This window comes from Perissodus microlepis, chromosome 7 (genome assembly GCF_051167445.1).
Source record: "Perissodus microlepis isolate ML-2025 ecotype Zambia chromosome 7, ASM5116744v1, whole genome shotgun sequence".
NCBI lineage: Eukaryota > Metazoa > Chordata > Actinopteri > Cichliformes > Cichlidae > Perissodus > Perissodus microlepis.
In genome coordinates this window covers 52,979,182-53,004,417 of record NC_140467.1, presented here as the reverse complement: position 1 = coordinate 53,004,417, position 25,236 = coordinate 52,979,182, and the positions used below count along the sequence as shown (strand labels likewise).

The window sequence follows — 25,236 nt, the reverse complement described above, 5'->3', positions numbered from 1 at the left end:
GATACAAATAATCCTGCCACAATTTGTTCCCCCTGTCCAAAACACAGACAAACAGTATCCCACAGTTGTTTATGTTTTTGAACCCATTTTGCACAGAGAGGCATTTTTTTTAAAAATGTATTGATAGTAATGTTGAATATTATTACACAGGAAAAAAACAACTACACGTAAAATAATTACACCACGATGCCTCTGCCTTTCTAAATGGAGGGACAGTAACTGCGTGTTTAAATGTAAGCATAACCTGAAGATAGTAAGATTAACAGTAACAGTATTTTGTGTCTATCCGCAATTGTAGAAATTCATCTCATGTAAACAGTAATGTGGTGCAGAGTGTGAAAAAAGGCAAATACCTTTGACCTTGCGTGACGAACTCTGTATTCCTCATCCACACGTAAACGCAAAAACTGAGTTTTCGAAAATCTCCAACCTGGTAGGAGTTTTAAAAAAAATTCAGTTTTCGGTGATTTGAAACGCCGTTTACGTGTGGACGAAAAATGTCTTACAGGCATATGCCAAGTTAACGAGCTCAAAAAAACAAACAAACGCTTAAAAGCCTCTGGAATCAAATAATGGGACAGAAATAATGCCTCATCTGCATAAGAAAAATTACCAGTACTGGGCCGGTAAGAGGGAAATTTCTTTTGCAGTTCATCTGAAATGATGCACTTGCGCTTTGGCATCTTTTAAACATCATTAGGCGTGTTGCTGCGCACGGTCTGTCCCGTCTGTGAGCGCAGAACAAGCGCTCACAAAGCAGCAGTTCAGGGATGACTTCAAACACATGGGTTCTCTGTCGGACTATAGGACTATAGGAAAACCTGGACATTTTCATCAATCTCGAAAATCCCCCGGGCATCCGCAGAACGTGAAAAGTGGACGTCGGTTGGTCACCCTAAACTAACCTCAACGCCAGCTGCTCCTTTGGTGCTGCTTAAGTTTGAATTTAATGTCATGTAGATTTTGTACTGATGCCTGCACTGTTCTGTGATGGACTCTTGCAGCTGCTCTACAGCTGAGCCATATGCCAAATAAGGTGACTATTGACTATAGTCAACGTTAACCAAGGTCATTCAGGACGTTTATTCAGCTCAGCTTTGTAGCAAATGAACAAATCTTAAATATACCAATCAGGAATAACATTATGACCACCTGTGTTGTGGTCCCCCTTATTGCTGCCAAAACAGCCCTGACCCATCGAGGCATGGACTCCACTAGACCTCTGATGGTTTGCTGTGGTATCTGGCACCACGATGTCACCAGTAGATCCTTTAAGCCTTGTAAGATGTGAGGTGGGGCCTACATGGATCCGACTTGTTTGTCCAGCACATCCCACAGATGTTTGATTGGACTAACATCTTTGAAATTTAGGCTGAGTCAACACCTCAAACTTGTTGTTATGCTCCTCAAACCATTCCTGAACCACCTTTGCTTTGTTGCAGGGGGCATTATACTACTGAAAGAGGCTACATGACCCATGGTTCACCACTGTTCCTTCCTTGAGCCATTTTTGATAGATACTGTTGATTGCGTGGCCCATGACCCCAATACAGGAAGTCTGTCTCTCGACAATACTAACCACTGCAGAGCCGAAACACCCACAAATGCTCCAGTTTTGGGGATGCTTTGACCTGCGCTCCCAATCTAAATTTAGCCCATGTCAAACTTACTCAAATCATTATGCTTGCCAATTTTCCCTGCTTCACTGTGTAGTCTGCTTTACTAAAACAAATTCTGCAAAAACTAAACATGCAAAATTGCACCAGGCTCATTAAAAGGAAAAATGGCCCTAATAAGAGAGCTGTCAGTTAAAACAATGGAAAGGATTATAAAGCTTTCTCGAGAAGAAAATCTGACACAGTTCACACAAAAGATGTTGATTTTTTCCACTCAGCTGTGTCTAAAATTTGGAGGAAGTACAAAAAAAAATGGAAAGGTTATAAAAGGAAAGCATATATAGGTAGATGGAAGACAGAAAACTCAAAGGACAGAATAAGAAATTCAAAGCAGTATACAGGAGTCACTGTTTATGACAGAACTGTAAGAAATAAAGGGTATGTATAAATTAAAATATACCTTCTATGCACATCAAATTTTGTGTGCATAGAAGGTATATGATGATGATGATTTTTGAATATCTCAGAAGGCTATTTGCAGTGTGGAATTACCTGTATAAATTGTATCATTTTGCTCAACCAAAAGGAAATACCTGTGTTCACAGCACTCAGTTGACTCATTCTGAAGCTGTTCAAAATGCACCTCAGAGGCTGAAGCACAAGCAAAGCACCTCACCAAAGGCAGGACAGTCACGATGCCTTGCAAACAAAGGCATAATCATCAGAGCAACCAATCTGCTGCTCAGAGCTCCCATTAAAACGTGATGCACACACATTTTCTTCACACATTGACTCCTTATCACCTCTGATGTTGTCTTTAAAAGAGATCCCATCATCAAGGATTTGTGGGAATGTGTCAAATGCACAAAAAGAAAAAGAGAAAGGGATTTGCAAAGCCATTCCTATAAAGCTTTATAAAAATGACTGAAAAATGACACTGTCGTTGAAATTATATATTAGAAAATGTGTTTATTTTTGAAGCAACATCTTTTTTTCCCTGTTTTTCCTGTTATATATATTTTATATAAAACATTTGGTTTTCTCTGGTATTAGAAATAGATTAAGAAAACAGTCAGCCAATAAGTTGGTATTGAGAATAATACATAAGCAATTAAAAGATGGTGTCTTGGTTGCTATTGGTGAATGCAACTTCAGTCTATGGCAATTTGTTGCGAATGAAAAATTTGACTAAAGTTGCACTGATCTTGTTTCTGAGTTTGTCAAGTCATTTTTAAGTCATTTTTAAAAATACAAATGGAAAATTGCTGGTTTTTCCTCTGCTAAAATGGGACTGTTTCACTAAAAACTCATCTTTGTTTGTTGTTATGTGATTGATGGCTGAAAAAAAAGTTGCTACAATAAGTTATCTGTAAATTGATCATAAAATTAATTGCAGTCTTTTTAGCAAATAGGTTAATCATGAAAATATTTTTCAAAGCAAAAATGGTTTGCCTCACATCAAGAAGCCTGAGCTATTTTGTGTGGCATTTGCATGTTCTTCTGGTGTCTGTGTGGGTTCTCTTCAGGTACTCGGCTTCCTGCCACAGTTCAAAGACATGCAGTTAGTGGGGTTGGGTTAATTGGTGATTCTAAATTGCCCATAGGTGGAAATGGTTGCCTGTCTCTCTGTGTTAGCCTTATGACAGACACTTCCCCTATTGAGGCTGAGATAGGGTCCACCCCCCTGCGACCCTGAATTGGATATTTCAAAGAAAATGGATGGATTTATTTCCATCTTCTGTACTGTGAGCATTTATTGCTTTAATCTGCTTCATATCTGGAAAAAAATGGCAAAATTATATTTATTGAAATTTTTTACAATTATTTTCATAATTTGTTTGTGAAAACTAGCTTTCTGCTTGTTCTCCTTTTTTATCCAATAAAATGAATCAATTAATGTAATAGACAAAACGTGCTGAGTTAGTCTTTTATAGATTGCTAAATTCCATTGTAAAGTATGTATTTTAATTTGGAGTTAAATAAATTTGACATTCACAGTCCTCCATACTGTCCACCATGGGCTTTGCTGTGATACACAGTAATGTAACACTGAAAGTGAATTCTAATCCCCCACTTTACTGAAAATAAATTCCTATATATCTCCACTTAGTAAGCTTATTCTGGCTCAGTGTTACACAACGATTCTGACTGAAAAGGCAATCAATCTAGTGGGCTGCACTGCCGACTTGCTGCATCACAACAAACTCCACCAATCAGGCCACAGCCTCATGCGTCTCCGTGGTAACAAAGCTTCCTCAGTCCCAAAGAGGTGGAGACGGCAGAAAAGGGAGCGCAGAAGAGAAATAGAGGTGGATGGGAGGAGAAATGAGATACAGGAGAGACAGAGAATCGATATCTTCTCTGATTTCACTGTGAGAATTTAGAAAGTGAAGCTCCTTACCAGAGCGGCGGTGAGCCGGTGAAGATAAGCTGACCAAAGACGGAAGAGGAAGGGAAGCGAGGGTGCGTGCGCTGGGATTCTCTTTAGGATTGGAATCTGCAATGGACCCTAAGCCTGTATTTAGTGGATCAGTTGGGTAGCTTTGAGGTAAACACCCAAATGATTTATTTGATTATACATGATTATTTTCTTGTATACATGAAATACTGCCAAATGGAGCATTCGTTTGTTTTCTCCTCCAAACTGCACTGTTATGAAAGTAAATGACATGATGGTAACATAAAAGCTGCCTGCTGGACTGTGGTTCACTGTGGTCAAGGCTGACTGGAGTGAGGATCTGCAGGTGGGAAACTATGGCTGTGAATAAGTAATGGATTCATGTTTGATGTGTGGGCTTTAGCAGTATTCAGTTTTCTTTATCAAATACCACTTTAAAAAAGAAAGAAAAAGAAAAACTTTATTTTTTTTAACGTTTCTATAATCAAACACTGTAACCCTGTGGATGTGGGGAAAATGCCAGTTACAGGTTGTAGCCAAATATCTGAAAGAAAATTACCTCATCTTGCAAATTGTGTGAACCAACTTGCATGTTGATTATTTAGCTTGAAAGAATCAAAATATAAACCTTTAGATCTGGTGAAACATCATGTCATTAACGTCCTGTGGCTGCAAGCTGGGTGGTGATGATGTGCTGCACGCTGAGTTTTTCATGCCTGAGTTATGATAATAAATCATCATATGAGACTCTGCTCTGTACAGAGTAACGCAAATATCGTTTGCTAATTTCCTACTGGAATATTAGGCAGTACATGCGGTCTATGAAATCCACATCTGCAGCTAGTGTGGAAGGAAAACTGAATTACGCAACGAGCGCACACAGTACAGTACTTGACTCTTGGGGTATCTCATGAAATCAGGGGGGAATCAGACTTGCTGTTGATTTGTCTGTGTGTATGTGGCAGATGTTGTGCCCCAGCATGTGTGTTCTCATGTGAAGACTGTTGTGGTGTGTTTTACATCAGTGTGTGCTATGATTACTGAATGTAGAGCACAATCCCATCGGGGGATCTTGTCAGTGCAGCACGACTCCTCTAAGTGCCAAAGAATCAAATCAAATGCATCCTGATGCATCCGACTGTGATGTGTAACAAACAGATGATGCACTGGCCTCCTGCTCTTAGATGTTGTGTATGTGATTGTGACAGAAACACATTATTCATATCATGGTTGTAGGGTTTGTTTGAGGATCTGTGAGGGAACACGTTAAGTAGGGGATCAGGGGATCCCCCCCCCCCCCCCCCGAAGTAAGCTGAGAGCATTGGACACATAGCTTAGATTTCCATTATTTTCTCTTTAAATATTTTTATTGTGAAGCACAAATAACAATCACAAATTGTCCCATAGACTGACATTGCTTCCTTTTTACAGTTTTGGCATAAAAAAAAAAGGGAAAAACAAAGCGAACAACAACAACAGCAACAAAAAAACAAAACAAACCCAAACAACAGAAACAAGAAAAAACAAAACGTACTGAAAAGGGCGGTCAAAAAAAAGAAGAAAAAAAACAAAAAACAAAAAACAAAAAAACAACCCTCCTCCCTACACCCTTCCCTTATCCCAAAGTGCTATCAGCTTATTTTAAGCAATGGTGAAGTCCACATAATAACTCTCATTTGTTCATAATTTCCAGGTGCTCAATGAGCGGCCTCCAAATCTGATCGAAGTCCTCCAGTTTGTCATTTATAATGTAGCGGATCCTTTCCAGATGAAGAGTATCTGTCAATACTGAAATCCAGGCTTTCAAGGAGGGCACTTCTTTTCCCTTCCATAGGAGGAGAATCAGTCTCTTTGCACACATCAGGCCATAGGACAGGAGGGGGATCTGTGTGCTCTTAAGTTTTTTAGATTGTCCCGATAGTCCAATAAGAATCAAAATGGGGTCAGGGTCTAACTGCACATCAAAAAGTTTGGAAAAAAAAGAAAAAACTGAAGCCCAAAAACTTTGTAATTTGGTACACATTACAAAACTGTGAAGCAGATCAGCTTCTGCACATTGACATTTATCACAGATGGGTGACGTTTCAGGAAATATTCGATGTAATCTGGTCTTCGAGTAGTGCAATCTGTGCAAAATTTTAAACTGAATTAACCTATGTCGGGCGTTGATAGAGCAAGAATTAACATAGCGTAGCCCTTTAGTCCAGATAGCATTATGAATTTCTGACCCTAATTCCTTTTCCCAAGCTGATTTTATTTTAGCTGTATCCTTCTGCCGGAGTGACTGTAATATCTCATATATAGAAGCAACCGCATGCTTTTCTGTTATACAATCTGCCAGGCATTGGTCAAGCTTACCTGGAGTTGCAAACTCAAATTGTTGTAGTTGGGACCTTACATAGCTCCTTATTTGAAGGTATCTAAAAAAATCACAGGCTAGTAAATTGTACTTCTCCTTAAGCTGTTGAAATGAAGCAAAAGAGCCCTGAAAATACAGGTGTCCCACATTTCGCAACCCCATTTCCTTCCAGCGATCAAATGTCCCATCTAAAACTGAGGGTTTGAATGCAGGATTAGCTGTAATAGGTGTCAAAAGCGAGAAGGCTCTGAGTCTATACTCTTTCACGATCTGTCTCCAGATTTGAATTGTATTGTGAATAACTGGATTACAGTTGTAGTATGTCTTTTTAAAACGAACAGGAGACAATGCAATTGCACCAAGAGAATAAGGCATACAGTCCTCTCGCTCCATGTCCAACCAACTTCCCATTATAACTGTATCATCTAGCCAATAAGCTATGTATTGCATATTAGCTGCGAAGTAATAATTTTTAAAGTCTGGTAAGGCTAGGCCACCATGTATTTTCTCTTTACAAAGGTGGGCCTTTTTTATCCTGTGGCTCTTGTAATTCCAGATAAAAGGAAGAAGGACTGAATCCAATTTTTGAAAAAATGTAGCTTTTAGATACACAGGGATATTTTGAAACAGATATAGGAGTTGGGGGAGACAAATCATTTTGATCGCATTCACCCTACCTATCATGGAAAGTGGGAGTGATTTCCAAAATTCAACCTCGTTTTTAAATGTATCCAGAATTCTCACAAAATTGGCTTCATATAATGACTTGTATGACTTAGTAACTTCAATTCCAAGATATGAAAATTTTTCTGACGTTATTCTAAAGGGAAGACGATTTAGTAAATCAAGATTACTGCATTTAATTGGCATCAGTTGGGTCTTTCCCCAATTTACTTTGTAACCTGAAAAAGAGCTAAATAAATCTATTGTTACTAGCACCTTAGGGATTGAGTCTAATGGTCTGGTTACAAACAGCAGAATATCATCAGCATACAGTGAGATCTTATTGGAGGTGTATCCTGTATTATAGCCATGTATTTCTTTATGTTTCCGAATTGTTTCTGCCAACGGCTCTAATGCGAGGTCAAACAATAAAGGGCTCAGCGCACATCCTTGTCTTGTGCCACGAAATAGCTTAATTGGTTCGGAAAGGGAATTGTTTGTGAGTATTCTGGCACACGGATTACTATATAACAATTGAATCCAGGAAACAAATTTAGGTCCAACTCCGAACTTACTTAATACTGCATATAGATATGACCATTCGACACAGTCAAAGGCCTTTTCTGCATCAAGGCTCAATATCACTAGGTCTTTATCTGGATCCCTAGAGGAATAAATAATGTCAAATGATTTCCATTATTTTGAGTCAGAAATCGTATTTTTTTGTAGAAAAAGATTAAGCAAAAGGTAACAGTTTGCCATACTGTTCATTCTAACTAACTAACTCTTCTGCTTCTTTTATATCTTTATTAGGAGAACAAATGCATTGGAGTGGATGTGTCATGTGGATTCCCCCTATGGGTCACCTACATTGGCCATGTACTTTGCACAGACTCAGGGGACTTGGCAGAGGAACAGGAACTTAAAAAACTTCAATATGAGATGTGCATACAAGTAAGCTGCAGAAAATAAACTAACTGAAAGCTTAAAAAGAGCTCCACAAGAGTTTTGTTTTTTTTTAAATTAATCAATCCATTTTTCTTAACCACTTCAATTCAGGGAGGCTGGTTGTGAGAGGTGGCAGGTGGGGTACACCATGGAAGGGCCAGTCCATCTCAGGTCTGACACTGAGAGAAAATTTAGAATGAGCGGTTAATGTTTTTGGACTGTAGGAGGAAGTCAGAGTACCCAATTATATGTGGGTCTATTATTCATGGTTTTTTTTTGTTAGAAAAAATCGCATAATAACAAAGCCTGTAATAAAAGTATGTAAACACTGACAGGAGAATTATCTCCTGAACCTGGATCTGCTCTTGGCTCTACAGAGCTGTTTGGCTCCAGCTTCACTGCTTCTGTTGGCTGTTTGGCAGCAGGTTTAAGACAACTATAAAAAACAAACAAACAAACAAAAGCTGCAAAAAGCAGACACACACAAAGACCAGCTGGTGACCATCATGCACCGTTTAGTAGCTACAGAGCCAGAGATTTCCCCTCAGGTGTTTGTGAGGCCAAAATAAAAATAAAAAAAGTTGAATTCTGGACTTGATGACAATTCACCTTTCACAAACTAAATATTCTCAGCTGAATGAAGCAGCGCTCATTAAGGTGGGTTTTAAACAGCTTCTTTGAATTGTAGGCATCTTGGTTTTGAATCGAATGCGCAAAAGTCCCAGTAAACACTTGCTACAAATTGAACTGAATTACCAGTAAGTCACAGGAACAGCCATGTTAATGTGTTTTTTTTCTGTTAGATACGGAGCGTAAATTATGAACGATCAAAAGAACAGAACCAGGATCAGGAAGCTAGTTTAAGAGGTGAGAGCTTAAGAGACTAGAGAAATGGTGCATATGCAACATAATGCTTATGTTGTTGGTGCCTGTCTGATAAAATGTCTATCTTTGATCAGTTTATTAATAAATATACAGTTAGTCTCATGCATGCTACATTTGTCCAGGGCATCTTCCATGAGGAGCCCAACATGACCCTGAACATTGTCAGTATCTTTAGCATCAGTCTAGACTTACTGGCGAATCATCTCATAACCCACTTCCACTCACTGGGATGGAATGGTTCTCAGTGAGGGGGACCTTCCACATGGACACACAAATGAAGTGGAAGTGGGTAGAGAGAGGGTGTCAAGTTTGAAAAAACCTAATATGTTCATGTGCTGTTAATTTCTATTGACCCTAGTGCTCAAACAAACTGGTTGGAGAATCAGTCGAAGTTGTTTGTCAAACTCATCAACATGTGCTGTAAGTCGCTTTGTAATCTTTTTGCTTTTCAGCACAAGTGTTTGATTAGCTTGTGCCATGGCGAGATGTGTGTCTGTCCATCCTTATGTCCATCACCAATTTGAAAGAAACACAATTTTTCATAGATTATTCATTAGTCTGGGTCTTCAACCTAACTGTGCTCAGGACAAAGGTCACATTTGCCATTTTACGAGGAATAACCTGTAAGTTGTGGCAGATTGTGTCCCATACATTCTGGTTTTATCTGCAGTTGTCCCAAAGATGAGCTGTCACAACCTTTGTCATCCAGGTTGAAACATCAGCATCTATTGTTGGACTGTGGGCTAAAGACTTAAGTTTCGAAGGGGCTAATGGTGTGCCTTTTTCCAGACAGTGGCTTGAGCTCCAATTTGGTGCACAGGAACAAGCTGCTGTTTCTATTTGACCAGAGCTGCTTCAGCTGTAAATTTAGTACAGTTTAGCTGTAGGCTTTCTCAGCCTCCCATCACATAGGACTTTGATAGATGGCTGCTGGCAGCTAGTCATCCTCTCAGAGGTGCAGATGAGACATTTCTTTTTCTCTGCATAGGCAGGCACAGGCTCTGACCAGCTGTAATTTTCTGCTTTGAGCTCAATTGGAAAGCTTCAGAATCTACCCAGGAAACGTCCTAGCTGCTGCACGGAGTCAACACTCTGTTTGAGTTTACTGGTGATTTTGATTATAATAAATGTTAGTTGTACAGTATTTTTAAAAATAGAGTTTGCAAAGCAATTTGGAAAACAGAAAAAGCAGAATACTCACACGTGGTAGTTCCAGATAGAAAGCCAAATATTAGGGCCATATAAGGTCAATACAGTTAAGTTCAAGTGAAGACATAATAAAAAACAGAAAGTAAAATAAAAAATAATTAGCAGTAAAAGAGTAAAATATAGGGAAATAATAAAGAAGACAAGTGAAAGATGATAAACAGTTAATACAAGACTATAAAAGACGAAATAAAATTGTAATGACGTCACAAAGAAGCAAGCCTGTAAAAATGTGCTTTGGAAGAAGTGGTTTCAAGGAAGTTTCTGATTTTTCAAGCCTAATTTCCGCAGTCATATCTTTATCTTTCTGTAGATTTAAGTTTGGGCTATGAAACAGCCAGACGGCCCCACCTAAAGATCTGAGGCTGCAAACTGGTTCATATAGGGTCGAAATTTCTTCTGTGCAGCTCGGTACCAAGCTGGTGCCTTAAAAATGATCATCTTAGATGTTAAAATCAACTCTAAAACATACAGGAAGCTAATGTAGAGAAGTCAAGACTGGGGTGATGTGATGTTGTCTGCTAAAACTAGCAAGAAGTCAATCTGGTGTTTGAGAAAATAAACATGGATCGCTTGTTCTAATTCATAACTTATTTGATGTCTGGTTTAAAGCTAGAAGCTGAATAAAATGTTACTCTAAAATGTATGAACAAGAAACAACTCCATGGGGTTGTACAAGAAGATTTTGTATTTTTAGGTACTGAGTTGAAGAAAATTTTGTGCCATCCAACATGCAGCCCTTCATGGTGATCTGAGAACCGTGTAGGATTCTCACTTATTGGAGTCTATAGAGGATAATCTTTCTTTATTATGTGGTTTTGTCCTGGTGCCACAGTGAAATGTTGTGTCTGGTGAGCAGATGTTGATTGGGGCTTATTATAGCATTGCTCTACGAGTTGTAAACTTATAGTTGAAAGATGCTAAAATGCCCTGCAAAGACAGTGGCAATTAGCTTCAAATTCACCACTAAAAGCAGCCCCTCTAATAGGAAATCATGTGACTTCTTTGTTTGTAAGAGCTGCTGTTTGTACTGTAATTAATAAAAGCAACTTTAGACTATTTTAACAACTTGCATATAAACCTGAGATTTGCTACACTTGTGCACAAGACCTATGCAAACCAGGAAAGATAGCTAATCTGTTAATGACTATCCTTATATTTAAAACTACTTGAAATGATTTTCTTTCAGTGAACTAATCATTTCCCCTACAGTAATATCCTGGCAGCTCTCCTCTATAATTCACATCCTTTTGCCAAAAAAAAAAAAAAAGCCAGTTTATCATACATGACACTATGCGTCTGTTTATGTCTACATGTCAGGGCTCATCTGCCACTGTCTCACATTTTGCATTATGTGGATTTAGTGATTCTTGCTGCATAGTAGCTGTTCTGTGGGCCAAGGACTCACTCTTCACAGGAGTCAGTGAGAAATGTCACTCAGTTTCTCTGCTGTAACTGCTCCAGAGCACAAACTGTCTTTGCATTGTAAATAAGGTCATACATTACAGCCTCTGGAGGGCAGCTTGGATTTCACTGTTCGTTCTGTTGTTGAGTCAGACAAATATTTTATACCTGCTCCTGTTGTTTGTTATTATTTATCCATTGTAGATGTGTGTAAAAGAAATCAATCTTTGAATGAAATGATTTAAAAGTATAGTATTGGGCATAGATCTGAATCATGTAACTGCTCCTGGGGCATGGACTGTTCAGACAAATAAAACAACCCCCCTGCCATGCAGTTGTTTTACATCTTGTAATAGCTTTTCTGGTCAGATTTTCCTGTTTGCAGTGCTGGCAATCAAATTGGAATATTAAAAATATAAGCAAAAACTTAGAAGCAAAAACTATTTAAGGTTAGACCATAATAAAAGCTTACATTTGTTTTTTCAAAGCTTTGTATTCTTGGTTGCCAGGGTGACACATCTTCGCTAAAGACAATATAATGTGACCTTCTTATAAACGTAAACCAAAAAAAAAAATCCATAACTATTTCACAGTTTCCTGTTTTCCATGAGACTGGGCTGGAACTTGTATGAACCTGCCATCTGGAAAAAAACAGATGGCATTTTGGATTTTCTTCCCCCCAGAATTCTGACATTAATTGCAGAATTCTGAGTTTTTGTTTTTATAATTCAGTTTTTTCTTTCTCAGAATTCTGCCGTTCCAAAAAAAAAAAAAACAACCTCCAAATTCTGTGGTTTATCAGCTGGGCTTTTACTGTCATTTGACAGATTTTAAAAATGGCTGTAACTTAAATACAATAATAAGCAAATGAAGACTCCAGGAAGTCTTTAATGTCAATCTATACTTCCTGACCACTGCAGTTCATTTGCTATAGAAGCTTGAACAAACACGCACAGCTTAATCATGCACAGATGGACAGACACACACTTCGCATTTGACATCAGCTCCTTACCTTAACCCTTTCCCCTCTCAGCATTAGATTTACTGTCCACCATCATCTGCCTAAGATTAAGCATTCACTGTCATGTGACCCTCCTCTGGTTGTTTAACGGCAGGTGGAATAAGCGGTACATCACCCTGACTCTCACAGCACTGTTTGGATAGATGGATAATGATGTAAAGTAAAGATGGCGGTTTTGGTTTATTTTTTAATTTTCTTTTATGGAGCACATGAGTCAAAACACTTGGTTCCACCTTCCTTGCGGACACAGAGCTGTCAGACTCATAGAGATCGGATGAGCTGCCTTTTTAAAGTCTAAAGTTACTTTTGCAATTAAAATTCTAACATTTAAATGGCAATTTAACTGCAGAAAACTGGTTATTTAAAAATGTATTTTAATATGCAAGCCAACAGATCGATTCGGTTTTATTTATAGTGTAGCACCAGTCAGTAGTATCAACAATAGTCACCTCCAGAAGCTTTGTATTGTTGGGGTAAAGGTAAAGGTGCTACAATCAGAGAGAGAACCCCAGCAAAAGCACTTGGCGACAGAATAGAGATCACAGGTTCAGCGAGGAGCAGTCATCCAGCATGTCAGTCTCTCTAAGGTACACATGGGAAAAATACAACCCATAGCCTGGGCCCATCTCGGTTTAGCTAACACACATGTAAAAGAGAAACAAAAAGAATGCGGCCTTTTGCTCACTTCATCTAAATCGTTATCAGTAGAACTCTGGAATTAAAATGTTGGCCAAACCTGCTCTGTGGGGACAAGTGAACCAGATAATGCCAGGAAACTTTTATGGAATACGTTATTTTAAATGAACAGCTTATATGTTTTCCCCCCTATGTAATAATGTAAGTAAAATTTCTAATAACTTTAAGTAGTACAACCTTTCAATCTGAAATGCACTATAAGTAGAAGTATAATACCTCAGCACTGTGGCTCCCTGATACTTGAATACATGCGCTTTCTATCACTAGACAAGAAGAGTAATTTAAAAGGCAGCACTGAACACAACTTGGTTGCATCTTTGGTCTGTAGTCAGAGTTGGGATTTAGGTTGCTGGGGGATTTCAGCGCGTTTCCTGGGTCAGTGGATTACCTTGTATGTGTTGGCTTGTGTATGTAGAAGGAGGGAGGGGGGGGGGGGGTGTTAATCCTTGAGACAAACATGCAAACTCTTCCTGTGGTTTGTCTGTAACTCTGGAAGCTGAAAGGACATTTTTCCTCTGTTTCAGGTGTGAATAATGAGTCCCGTTCTTCCTGCTTGAACATGCAGCTTGGGTAGCAAAGCCGACTGACAGGAGCATCTACCTTCACGCGCTGCTTCCTCTTTGGACACACACACTAACTGTGTCGGCTCAACTCAAGCACAGCCATGCTGATCAAGGAGTATCGGATCCCCATGCCTATGAGTGTGGAGGAGTACCGCATTGCTCAGCTCTACATGATCCAGGTGAGTAGTTTTCCTCACACAGCCTTACAAACATTACACATGTATTTAGGTTCATTTCACCTGGTTTCACTTAGATGTGACGCTGCTCCGGCTGGACACTATTAAAGACTAAGCATTTATATTAAAAGACGCATGTGTCATGCAATTACATGTTTATACACAGTCCCACATTTTCAGAGATTCGATTAAAAGTGGAAAAATTAGCATCGTTTTAAATATAAGGTAAGTCAGTGAACCAAATGCAAATACAAGTGAAACACTACTCTACTTTACCTGCTTAAACAGCCCTCACCTGGCTGTGACATTCTTGTTTATCAATTCAGATGCTATTACCTCTGAAAATAGTGCACTGTGTTGTAATTCCTAATCAATTAAACCACGTTTCTGGTTGTTTGGTCTAGAATCCATTGTGGTTGGTCCAAGGCAAAATAAAAAAATGTGTATTTGTCCAAACACTTACAGGTATGAACTGAACTGTGAACAGTAAAAATAAATTAGACACACTACAAGTAATTTGAATATTTTTTTTTATTTTCTAATTACTCTATATTATTTTGTTATAGAATTTGGAAATAAAAGCTGCAGACAAGGTGTGTGTAAAATAAATAATGGCATCATTTTGGCTTCAGAATTTATATTAAACTGTTTTAAAAATCAGAAATTACAACCCATATAACTTGTATGCTCCCGTCTAGATGTCTTTTTCCTTTGCTGTAAAATCAAAACTTTAAATGAGAAGTTGCATTATGTGATTTTTAAAATTCATTTATTTTTAATTTATATACTCAAATATTTGTGGAGCACATTCTCTAATTTTTCTGTCTTCAAAGGAAATAATAAGTATACCTGAGAGGAGTATTTTTCTTGACCTGGGGCACTAAACCAGGTAGAAGTTCAGGTTTTTATGTCATGGTGGCAGAGGTCAGCTGTGTGGGTTTGTACCAGGACAAGAGCACTAAGGGAACATGAGTAAATGGTCACAGGGGCAGTGGAGTTCTGCAGAGCAGATGGTGCTCCATATGCCTGTGGCTTGTGTTTATCTTGGTAATTGTGTGAAAATACAAACGCAGATAGTTACAAGGGCATAAAAATGATCTCTCTGTGAGTTTTGTTTAGTAAATATAAGCAGGGAAATATTCATAACCACCATCTAGCCCTCACTGTGGTGTCTCATTGCTCTGTGTATTGTATTCTAACAAAATGTTATTCAATATTCAATATGCTTGCAGAAAAAAACAGAGTCTGGTACTAAAGTCCAAGACCACCAGAGGTCAGGTGAGGGGGGAAGAAAATCTATAAATCCAGAATTTTTTGGTTGTCAGGTGCTTCTTGAACGCTTTGTGGTGTGTGGCCTAGCAGCAAAATTGCAGAATCATCAAAATCTTTTGTCCCGTTAGTTAGTTGTAACTGTGGATACACTACAAGTGTACATGCATCCAACAAATACAGGGAGTGCAGAATTATTAGGCAAATGAGTATTTTGTCCACATCATCCTCTTCATGCATGTTGTCTTACTCCAAGCTGTATAGGCTCGAAAGCCTACTACCAATTAAGCATATTAGGTGATGTGCATCTCTGTAATGAGAAGGGGTGTGGTCTAATGACATCAACACCCTATATCAGGTGTGCATAATTATTAGGCAACTTCCTTTCCTTTGGCAAAATGGGTCAAAAGAAGGACTTGACAGGCTCAGAAAAGTCAAAAATAGTGAGATATCTTGCAGAGGGATGCAGCAGTCTCAAAATTGAAAAGCTTCTGAAGCGTGATCATCGAACAATCAAGCGTTTCATTCAAAATAGTCAACAGGGTCGCAAGAAGCGTGTGGAAAAACCAAGGCGCAAAATAACTGCCCATGAACTGAGAAAAGTCAAGCGTGCAGCTGCCAAGATGCCACTTGCCACCAGTTTGGCCATATTTCAGAGCTGCAACATCACTGGAGTGCCCAAAAGCACAAGGTGTGCAATACTCAGAGACATGGCCAAGGTAAGAAAGGCTGAAAGACGACCACCACTGAACAAGACACACAAGCTGAAACGTCAAGACTGGGCCAAGAAATATCTCAAGACTGATTTTTCTAAGGTTTTATGGACTGATGAAATGAGAGTGAGTCTTGATGGGCCAGATGGATGGGCCCGTGGCTGGATTGGTAAAGGGCAGAGAGCTCCAGTCCGACTCAGACGCCAGCAAGGTGGAGGTGGAGTACTGGTTTGGGCTGGTATCATCAAAGATGAGCTTGTGGGGCCTTTTCGGGTTGAGGATGGAGTCAAGCTCAACTCCCAGTCCTACTGCCAGTTTCTGGAAGACACCTTCTTCAAGCAGTGGTACAGGAAGAAGTCTGCATCCTTCAAGAAAAACATGATTTTCATGCAGGACAATGCTCCATCACACGTGTCCAAGTACTCCACAGCGTGGCTGGCAAGAAAGGGTATAAAAGAAGAAAAACTAATGACATGGCCACCTTGTTCACCTGATCTGAACCCCATTGAGAACCTGTGGTCCATCATCAAATGTGAGATTTACAAGGAGGGAAAACAGTACACCTCTCTGAACAGTGTCTGGGAGGCTGTGGTTGCTGCTGCACGCAATGTTGATGGTGAACAGATCAAAACACTGACAGAATCCATGGATGGCAGGCTTTTGAGTGTCCTTGCAAAGAAAGGTGGCTATATTGGTCGCTGATTTGTTTTTGTTTTGTTTTTGAATGTCAGGAATGTATATTTGTGAATGTGGAGATGTTATATTGGTTTCACTGGTAAAAATCAATAATTGAAATGGGTATATATTTGTTTTTTGTTAAGTTGCCTAATAATTATGCACAGTAATAGTCACCTGCACACACAGATATCCCCCTAAAATAGCTAAAACTAAAAACAAACTAAAAACTACTTCCAAAAACATTCAGCTTTGATATTAATGAGTTTTTTGGGTTCATTGAGAACATGGTTGTTGTTCAATAATAAAATTATTCCTCAAAAATACAACTTGCCTAATAATTCTGCACTCCCTGTAATAAGAACAGCTGTTCATCTGCAGTGTCCAGAGCTGACCATGTGCGAGTATTCTTCCCTTCTGGGAATCAGTTCAGAGACCACTGAGATGCTCTGAGACTATTAGACAGCCTTCTTCTCCAGCCCTCACCTGTGCTGACTGGAGTCAAAATGTCTATCTGAAACGTAACTGGATTTTTGTCTCTCACTGTACAAAGCCTGATGTATTGCTCTCTGTATGATGTGAAGCCTAGCCATGTTGTGACACGCAGAAAGGCTTTTTTGCTCATAATAACTTTTTCACTCTTGTGAAATTCCTTTATTTATTTTAATTTATTTTTTGGCCAATGTCACTGTAGAGAGTAGACAGGAAAGTGGGAAGATATGTAAAACATGGTCTGGAGTCTTGTATTCCTAAATGTTTTATTAAATTAAAGGTTTAGTTGGGATCCTCATACCTTCAGATTATTTCCATTTATACATGAAAGTGTCGCAGCTGTTTGATGTAGTCTCAGATATGCTGGACCTCACGGCATAAAAGCAGGTAGTGCCTGTTTGATATTTATGTTTTCCCCCAAACCCTCTAAATGTATTGCCACTGGCACATTAAGTAAGACACACACACACACACACACACACACACACACACACACACACACACACACACACACTTGTGCTGGACGATGCCTCTTGCTCACTTTCACAGCTGGGCACTAGTTGCCATGGTAACCGGTGACATCAGCTGCAGCAAGGCAGCAGCTGCCATCATTTTGTTTTTGAGAAAAACAGCAAGTGAAAGGACAGCTGTGATTTAGTGAAATGTTGAGATATTGTTGGAAATTAAGTTACAACAGATAATTAAACAAGTAAGACCAAAAAATAAAATAATACATTTTAACTCCTAGAGTTACCTTCCAAAAGGTAAAAAGCATTAAAATATCAGTTCAATCCCATCATCATGCATACTACAGGACTATTATCTAACATTCTTAAAAAAAAATCACGTTAAGCTTCTCAAATGTGGAAATTATTAGATCAATTTATACAAGGTTGTAAATTTTTTCCTGACTATCTTCTGCTCATAAATACTTAAAAAAAACTTGACCAAAATACACCAAGACAACAGGCGGGTTAGCAGCTCATCTTAGAAGACATTAAGCTGTGTATTTGTTTTGAAGACTCAGTTTTAGGAGACCTTTGATGATGTGATTGGAATCTACTGCAGTGTTTCTCCCAGGGAAATGGGAATTACGGCCTCTAAAGCTCCTATTCCCACTGGGATCATATCTGTTCTGTGATACGTTTTCACTTGTGCGTCTAAGTGTGGAGGACTGCAGTTGCAGAATATAGAAAATACATATGTAGCAGTTTTTGAATATCAAATGATTGTCTGGGTTTGTGTCAGTGCCAGTGTCAGTTTCTCTAGAAGCCATCTCACATATCATCCCTCACGTTTGTTAATTAGAGGTCATTAAAAACTATCTACAGGGAAAGTCAGGGAATTATCAAGCCCTGGGCTTTGTCCTCTGGGGACCATGATTTGTCCACAGGATATTATTACAGTTTTGTCTACTTGTTGGTGCTGTGTGGGATTTTCCATTGCATTTTTGTTTTACTTCAGCAGCAAGCTGACAGTAACCTTTTGTTTGTGGCCAGTGTCAGATTGACGCACAGGATTTGAAAAATGACCAAGGTAGGAGATGTGTGAAGCCTTTGAGCAGTCACTCATAATGTTTGATGCATGAGGTTCTACTAAGGCACCAAGAGCTGAGGAGAGGAGTTAGCTACCCCTGGTTTATGCTAACCTTGTGTTGTCACATAAATTATTCAGGGACACTTCAGCCTGGCAGACTCACGACCCTCAGCAAAGCTGGGTTATTACAATTCACAGAGGGAGTCGTGCGAGTGTCTGCATAAGCTAGCAGCAGTTCTCAAACTGGAGATACAGATAAAGTCAAGGTCAAATTTATTTATATAACACAAATGTTGCACTATATTTATATAGTGCATTTAGAAAAACAGAGTTCAACAAAGCGTTGTAAATGAAAATATATAGCCAAGTAAAAGTTTTAAAATCCAGTAAAATAGAATCCAACACACCACATTAAAAGACAATAAATAAAATAAGATCAGATAAAATAAAGTAAATGCAGACCATAAAATGCAATAATCTAAAGTGATGTCACACTGGAGGAAGAACTTGAGCCTATCCCACCTGCTATAGGGCGAGAGGCAGGGTACACCTTGGACAGGTTGGCAGTCTGTTGCAGGGCAAACACAGAGATACAGACTATCATTCACTCTCACATTCACACCTATGGGCAATTTGGAATTACCAGCCAGATGTGATGAAAATCTGAAAGCAGAAAATTTTTCCACAACCTGATCAACATTACACCGCTTCTCACCAAGACAGAATTAAAAATACTAAAGAGCAATTGAGGCCTGTGACTGTTATTGGAAACAATATTTGAGAAGTAAGCAGACTTTGCATTTGACTGCTTTGTGATACTTGTTAAACGGTCATGTAAGATCTCCAAGGAGACCTGGAGCTTGTCCTTTTTCTATTTACTCAGCATGTCTGCACTTATGTCTGCGGGTTGTGTTATTCAGCAAGGGCTGAAAGGGGGATATAGTCCAATACAGCAGTGCAGGGCTTCAGCTAACAACTCTGAGTTTGTTAAACCTGAGTGGGGGGGAAACTAAAGCTTTTCTGTTCTAGAAAGAGAGTTATCTTCAACTCTGAAGATAAAACTGATAAAACTGAACTCTGAAGTGGGGTAACAGAAATATATTTGGCCCTGTACTAGCCAGCTCAACATATCCAGGGTATCTTTTTGTTAGCTGTATTCACTTACCCTAATGTAGCAGTCAAGTTAAGCTGGTTATCAATTCGGTAAATTAACCCAGGGTTTTCTTGTGCGCACATGAAAGAGGTGGTGTTGGCAGTCCCAATCTAAAAGGATTGTTTCATGGGTAATATGATTTTTCTTCCACAGAAAATGATCCCTATGAGTGCCACCTACAACATGATTAAAAATCTATAAGAAACATAAAAATATAACAGTCAAATGCAACACTATTATAAAAAGGACAAGAGATGAATGCTGCAGAAAATCGCAAGTCTGGTGGTTTAGTTCACAGAGGGGTAAAATAAGGATTTTTAAGGGTTTGATAATAAAGATTAAAAATAAAAACAGAATTCAAACATAGGCTTAGTCTATACACAAATGATATGAGGTCTCCAAGTAGATTGTAGGTGTCCTGTTTTAGAATCAGATATTATTGCTAATAAAACAATAAAATTGTTTTTAATTTTTTTGCAGAGCAAAGCTTAGTAAACTGTACAAATTTTTGAATTTTAAAGCTGGCAAATGAAATGCATTCAAATTCTGAGTTTTCACTCATTAAGTTTTCATGTATTAACTGCTAATTAGATGCAATCTAATTAATGTAATCTAATGTTGTCAAACTCCATCAATAGCACCTGTAGAGACTCAGTAGTTCGATCACCACTGACAAAGCCATTAATTTGGCTTTTCAGACACTTATTCACAGTCAGTTTAAGTAAAAACCATCCATGTTTTTCTGTGCATAAACTGTATCTTAAATATGGCCCCAGCTACCCATTGTTTAGAGAAGTCCTGTTGTAAACCCTCAAGTTGAGTATTTTTACCTTCACTGTCTTAGATGCTGTGTAAAGGAACAGCTTTAACTTTCTGTCAGGCTCAACATTCCCCAGGATTACCTATGTTTTAATAAAGATTCACAGAGCACCCTGTATATTCTACACCAGCGGTCCCCAACCCCCGGGCCACGGACCGGTACCAGTCCGTGAGTCGTTTAGTACCGGGCCGCGAAAGTTGAGGCTCAGGTGTGAAATGTATGGTTTTCAGGGGTTTTATCGGTTTTCAGCGTTATTTTGTTATCGTTTTTATCGTTAACTTGGTTTTCCTTGGTCTTTTCACGTGTGTTATGAATAAATCTTCTTTTTTTCGGTACCGGTACTAGTTTTATTTTGTTGTATTTATCCGCGACACCTTAAAGGCCGGTCCGTGAAAATATTGTCGGGCATGAACCGGTCCGTCGCGCAAAAAAGGTTGGGGACCGCTGTTCTACACTGTACCTCTTTTCTGCTCTGGGATTGAAGATGAGTGTTATTAATACAGATCCTGTGTGCTCACTTCCCAGAAGGTATGCAGACAGAAGGATGGTAATTTGAGGCTCTTAGCTCCTCACCTAAATTACATTACCTGCTAGATTATTATAATTTTCCAGCTGTTTGCCTCCTCTGACCTTCATTACTGATATTACCTCCCTAAAGTCTTCAGTAGAGAGAGCTCATTTTGCAATCTGAGCTCTCCTTCTTGACCCTGAACACCCCACTCTTGCCGTTAGTAATGATCATGATGATTTGTATTCATGTTGTGCGTTCCTCGACCTGCAGCATATTACAGTGGCAGGAATGAAATGCCTTTTCAATCATGTTTCAAAAATCACAAGACAATGCCAGTGCAGTCATTCATTCTGAATGAGTAGGAAGATGCAAAAGCTGTAGCCAGAAATACTCAGTTTGCATGAACAATGTAACACCTGATAATTAACTCTTACATCACTAGTATATCACTGCCGCTAAAAGTGCATGGGCAGCAACCCTGAGACCCCAGATCTTCATATTACCCTAAAAGCCCCAGGTTGACACTGTGGTGTCATACACATATGACATGGACATAACCATCAACCAGGGGTTTCTGGAATCTGAATTTTGAAATATCAGTGCTCTTACTGTTGCCGTGTTAACTTTTGGAGCCAGATAACAGAGAGCAAAAGAGTAGATGACTTAGCAGGAAGTTTGGGTTGCATCTCCATCCACAATCTATGTGGGTCCAACAAAGAGAAACAGATTGGTAATGGTGCATTAGTATCAGACAAATAAAATCATAGAATTTCACTCAACAAAACTGAACTGCAGCTGTCTTTTTCTAGCTGTGCCACACAGCAAAACATTCTATTTGTGCTCCAAAAGGTGCTATCGCCACAAACACATCAACATGTCCATTTCAGTGACTAGAATTAGCAAAGATCAGGCTTAGCAGATACAAATCAGCGATACTGTTGTTCCCTTTGTTGGCACACCTGTGTATTATAGCAGCCATGCCCTTTATCAGTGTCCTCATAGACATATAGAAGTATAAAAAGATAAACATATTATCACATATTCTTTTGGAAAGTTCTTTTATTTTCCAGTATTGCAGACTATTGTTTATATGAAACATGTATGCACCCATGGTATCAGTGCTGACTTGAATAGTTATTAGCTGGGGGTAATACATTTTCTTTTTCTTTTTTTTTCAAGACTCCAATTTCAATGTTTTCTGTTCCAATATGAGTTTGCCCAGCTATAGTTTTGTACCAGTGTTATTATGTCTGAAATATTCAACCAAGCATGGCAGGTTAATTATATGAAAGTCGCTGACCCTCTGGAAAACTAAAGAACTAAATCCAGTAATATGGATATCTCTCATGTAATCACTGCAGTCATTTTGGAAATTAGCTCCAGTCACAAGCCAAAGGATGGTAAAATATAAAAGTGGTTTTAAACACCAAACAATCCTTTACTGTGTGAATGTGAACATTTGCCTGCCAGTGGCTGGCAGATGTTAAAATTTTAAGTTCACTTTCCACCCTGGTAGATTGTGATTCTTATGTAGGTAACTGAGCTTCTATTATCAGACCCTGGAGGGTTTTCATATATTTAATAAGCCACATAAAGGTGGATGTGCACAAAAGGAGAGCCTTGTAAGGAGATGTAGGCTCTTTATAAACGGAAACTGTAATTCCAGACCAGTTGTCTGTAGAGCAACAGGATTAATACAACACTCGGTGGGATCTATGTGGCTGAACCATCTGCCGCCTTTTATTGTAGGAAGTTACATGCTGATTTTACCTCCCCTATGTCTGTCTCATTTAGTCTGGATTAGATGAAAAGATGCGAGGTTGATAACAGATTCAAAATATTACTGTATGATCTACTGTTATGCACTTCTCAGATTGTTGGTCGAAGACTATCCTACTACTATTCCATTTAGCATAAGGCATCAGATCAGATAATCTGCTCAGACTAGATCACGCTGACTCAGCTTTCCTCTTTCAGTGATGAGCTAGGACTGAGACTTCATAAAACACCTGAAAGCTCCTCCTAATGAGGAGGATCCTCCTAACCTGAGGAAAATCTGCAAAATGCTGCATTTAAAGCAAGATCTACTCAAAATATGCAAACTGAATCTGCTGTTAACATAACTCTTATAAAATTAAAGTGAAAAAGAATTTCACAGTGTAACATCAAACAGAGGTGTCGTTCAAAGCCAAAGAAGATGGAAAACTCTGAACAGTAGAGGAATAGGGTGGGCGAAGTAGAGAAAACTGGTGTCTTATATAATGGAGAGGCAGACCTTTCTTGTTCCATGTGGCAGCTTTTTCTTTCCACCTCATCACATCGGCTCTGCTGCATCATCCAGCTCTATGATGTAATCACAAGGTTGGGCAGTGACAGACAGGAGTGCTGCGTAAGGCTAGCAGGGGTTTAATTGGAAGTTTATAGAAAGAAGCGAATGTGTGGACACCAGCCCCAGCTGCAAGTTGTTCATTAATCAAAACCAAGGTCGGAGCCAGGAAAAGTACAATTTAAGGACCTTTATCATTCAGCAGTATAAAAAGCTTGTGATACCAGTTTTTGCAAGTGATCTGTTATTTCGATTTATTAGTCCCCTAAAAACATACCATAGTTGACAGGATAGTTGATCTGGCTCTTTATAGAATATGAAGGAACAGAGTTATTTTCAAAGAGACATGCTTATTTAAGCAATTCATTGAAATTAACAAAGAAAAAAGTGTTTTTTGAAATTACACCACTCTTAGTTAACAAAGGTGCTCTTTTGGGATATGTCTTATTTCACTGAGGAGAGATCAATAGAGAGAACTAAACATAATTCATGATGATTTTAAGTTATGGTATTTGGCGATTAGATGCCGATGACCCATCACAGTAGAATAAAATGAATTAGGACAGGATAAGTTGAAAACTTGGATGAAGTGATTTGCGTAAGGCAGAGATGAGGGGGAGTTGGGTTGCACGAAGGAGTCTGCAAGGGAGAATGAAAGATGAGTGGTGTGATTTAAAATATGCAGAGAGGAGACTGATTGAAGGTGGGCTGAGTTCACTCAGAGTGAAGGGTGGCAGAAAGATGATTGGACTACAGCAATGATGTCAGCACTGAGTTTTACAGCATGGGAAAGTGGAAGTGAAGTCATGTAGGTTTTGTATGTTGGAGGCAGGATCTAAAGTGTACAATCACACCCCTAATAAAGAGGAAACAGAACTGTAACGTGTAACAAATGAATTCTTGTAATGTCAGTGATGATAGCCATTGTCATAATGTTCAACATGTTCAGGCAGGTGGAAATCTCTTTCTGTTACTGCAGTATATTTCCAGTGTTGGACATTTTTCCCCCGACTGAAAAATGCTTTAAAGATACTACATCTCCTCAGAGACCAATACTGAGGGATACTGCTGAGGTGGTGTACAGAGACAAACTGTATCCTTGTTCAACAAATTATGGACCTAACTGTATGTGAGCTTCTACCTGAGCTTCGTCTGAACACTGCTTATATAGACAAAATATAACTTGAGGGAATCTGACCTTTTGTACCAAGGAATTATGGTCACTGAGAAAATGTGTTTTAATTGTCTGAAGTTCTTTTTGCATTTCATCTCTTGTGTTTTGAAATATTTCTGAATTCCAGGCTTACGAATAAATATCTTGGGTTTTGATGTGATCCAACACTTTTGGATTCCAGTAGAGTATAACATGCAAATACATGTAAAATTAGCTGATGCTACATTATTATTATTAATATAATGTGTGTATGTGATACTAATGTAATACTCTAACGTGAACACCATTGTGGCTGTATATTGAGTACTTTTACACATACTATTTACTGACTTTTTTTGCATCTTGATTAATCTCTACAGCTTTATACTTTAGACCTTTTCATACTATTTGCTGTCTTGCAGAAAAAGAGCAGACAAGAAAGTTGTGGTGAGGGCAGTGGGGTGGAGATCCTGGAGAACAAACCATATGAGGACGGCCCTGGCGGCTCGGGTCAGTACACTCACAAGGTCTATCACATCGGCAAACACATCCCATCCTGGTTTTGTGCCATTCTGCCTCAAGCTGCCCTTCGAGTGGAAGAGGAGTCTTGGAATGCTTACCCCTATACGCGAACCCGGTGAGGGAACCACAGA

At 38.9% G+C, this 25,236-nt stretch overlaps 1 protein-coding gene across 7 annotated transcripts in view; it reads left to right on the top strand.

The window, feature by feature from the left end:
- The window catches only part of pitpnm2 (phosphatidylinositol transfer protein, membrane-associated 2), a 67,418-nt gene that overhangs the window by 12,682 nt on the left and 29,500 nt on the right, over positions 1-25,236 (top strand). For 4 of the 7 annotated variants that reach the window (XM_084935902.1, XM_084935898.1, XM_084935900.1 and 1 more), the window contains 2 exons: positions 13,721-13,938; positions 25,006-25,220. In XM_084935902.1, the coding sequence (XP_084792028.1) occupies positions 13,861-13,938; positions 25,006-25,220 (293 nt within the window). In that variant the 5' untranslated portion in view covers positions 13,721-13,860. Of the gene's footprint in view, positions 1-3,756; positions 4,165-7,849; positions 7,991-8,045; positions 8,852-13,720; positions 13,939-25,005; positions 25,221-25,236 lie in introns of those variants that run through there. The other 3 variants (XM_084935901.1, XM_084935899.1, XM_084935903.1) reach the window with 3 other exon arrangements.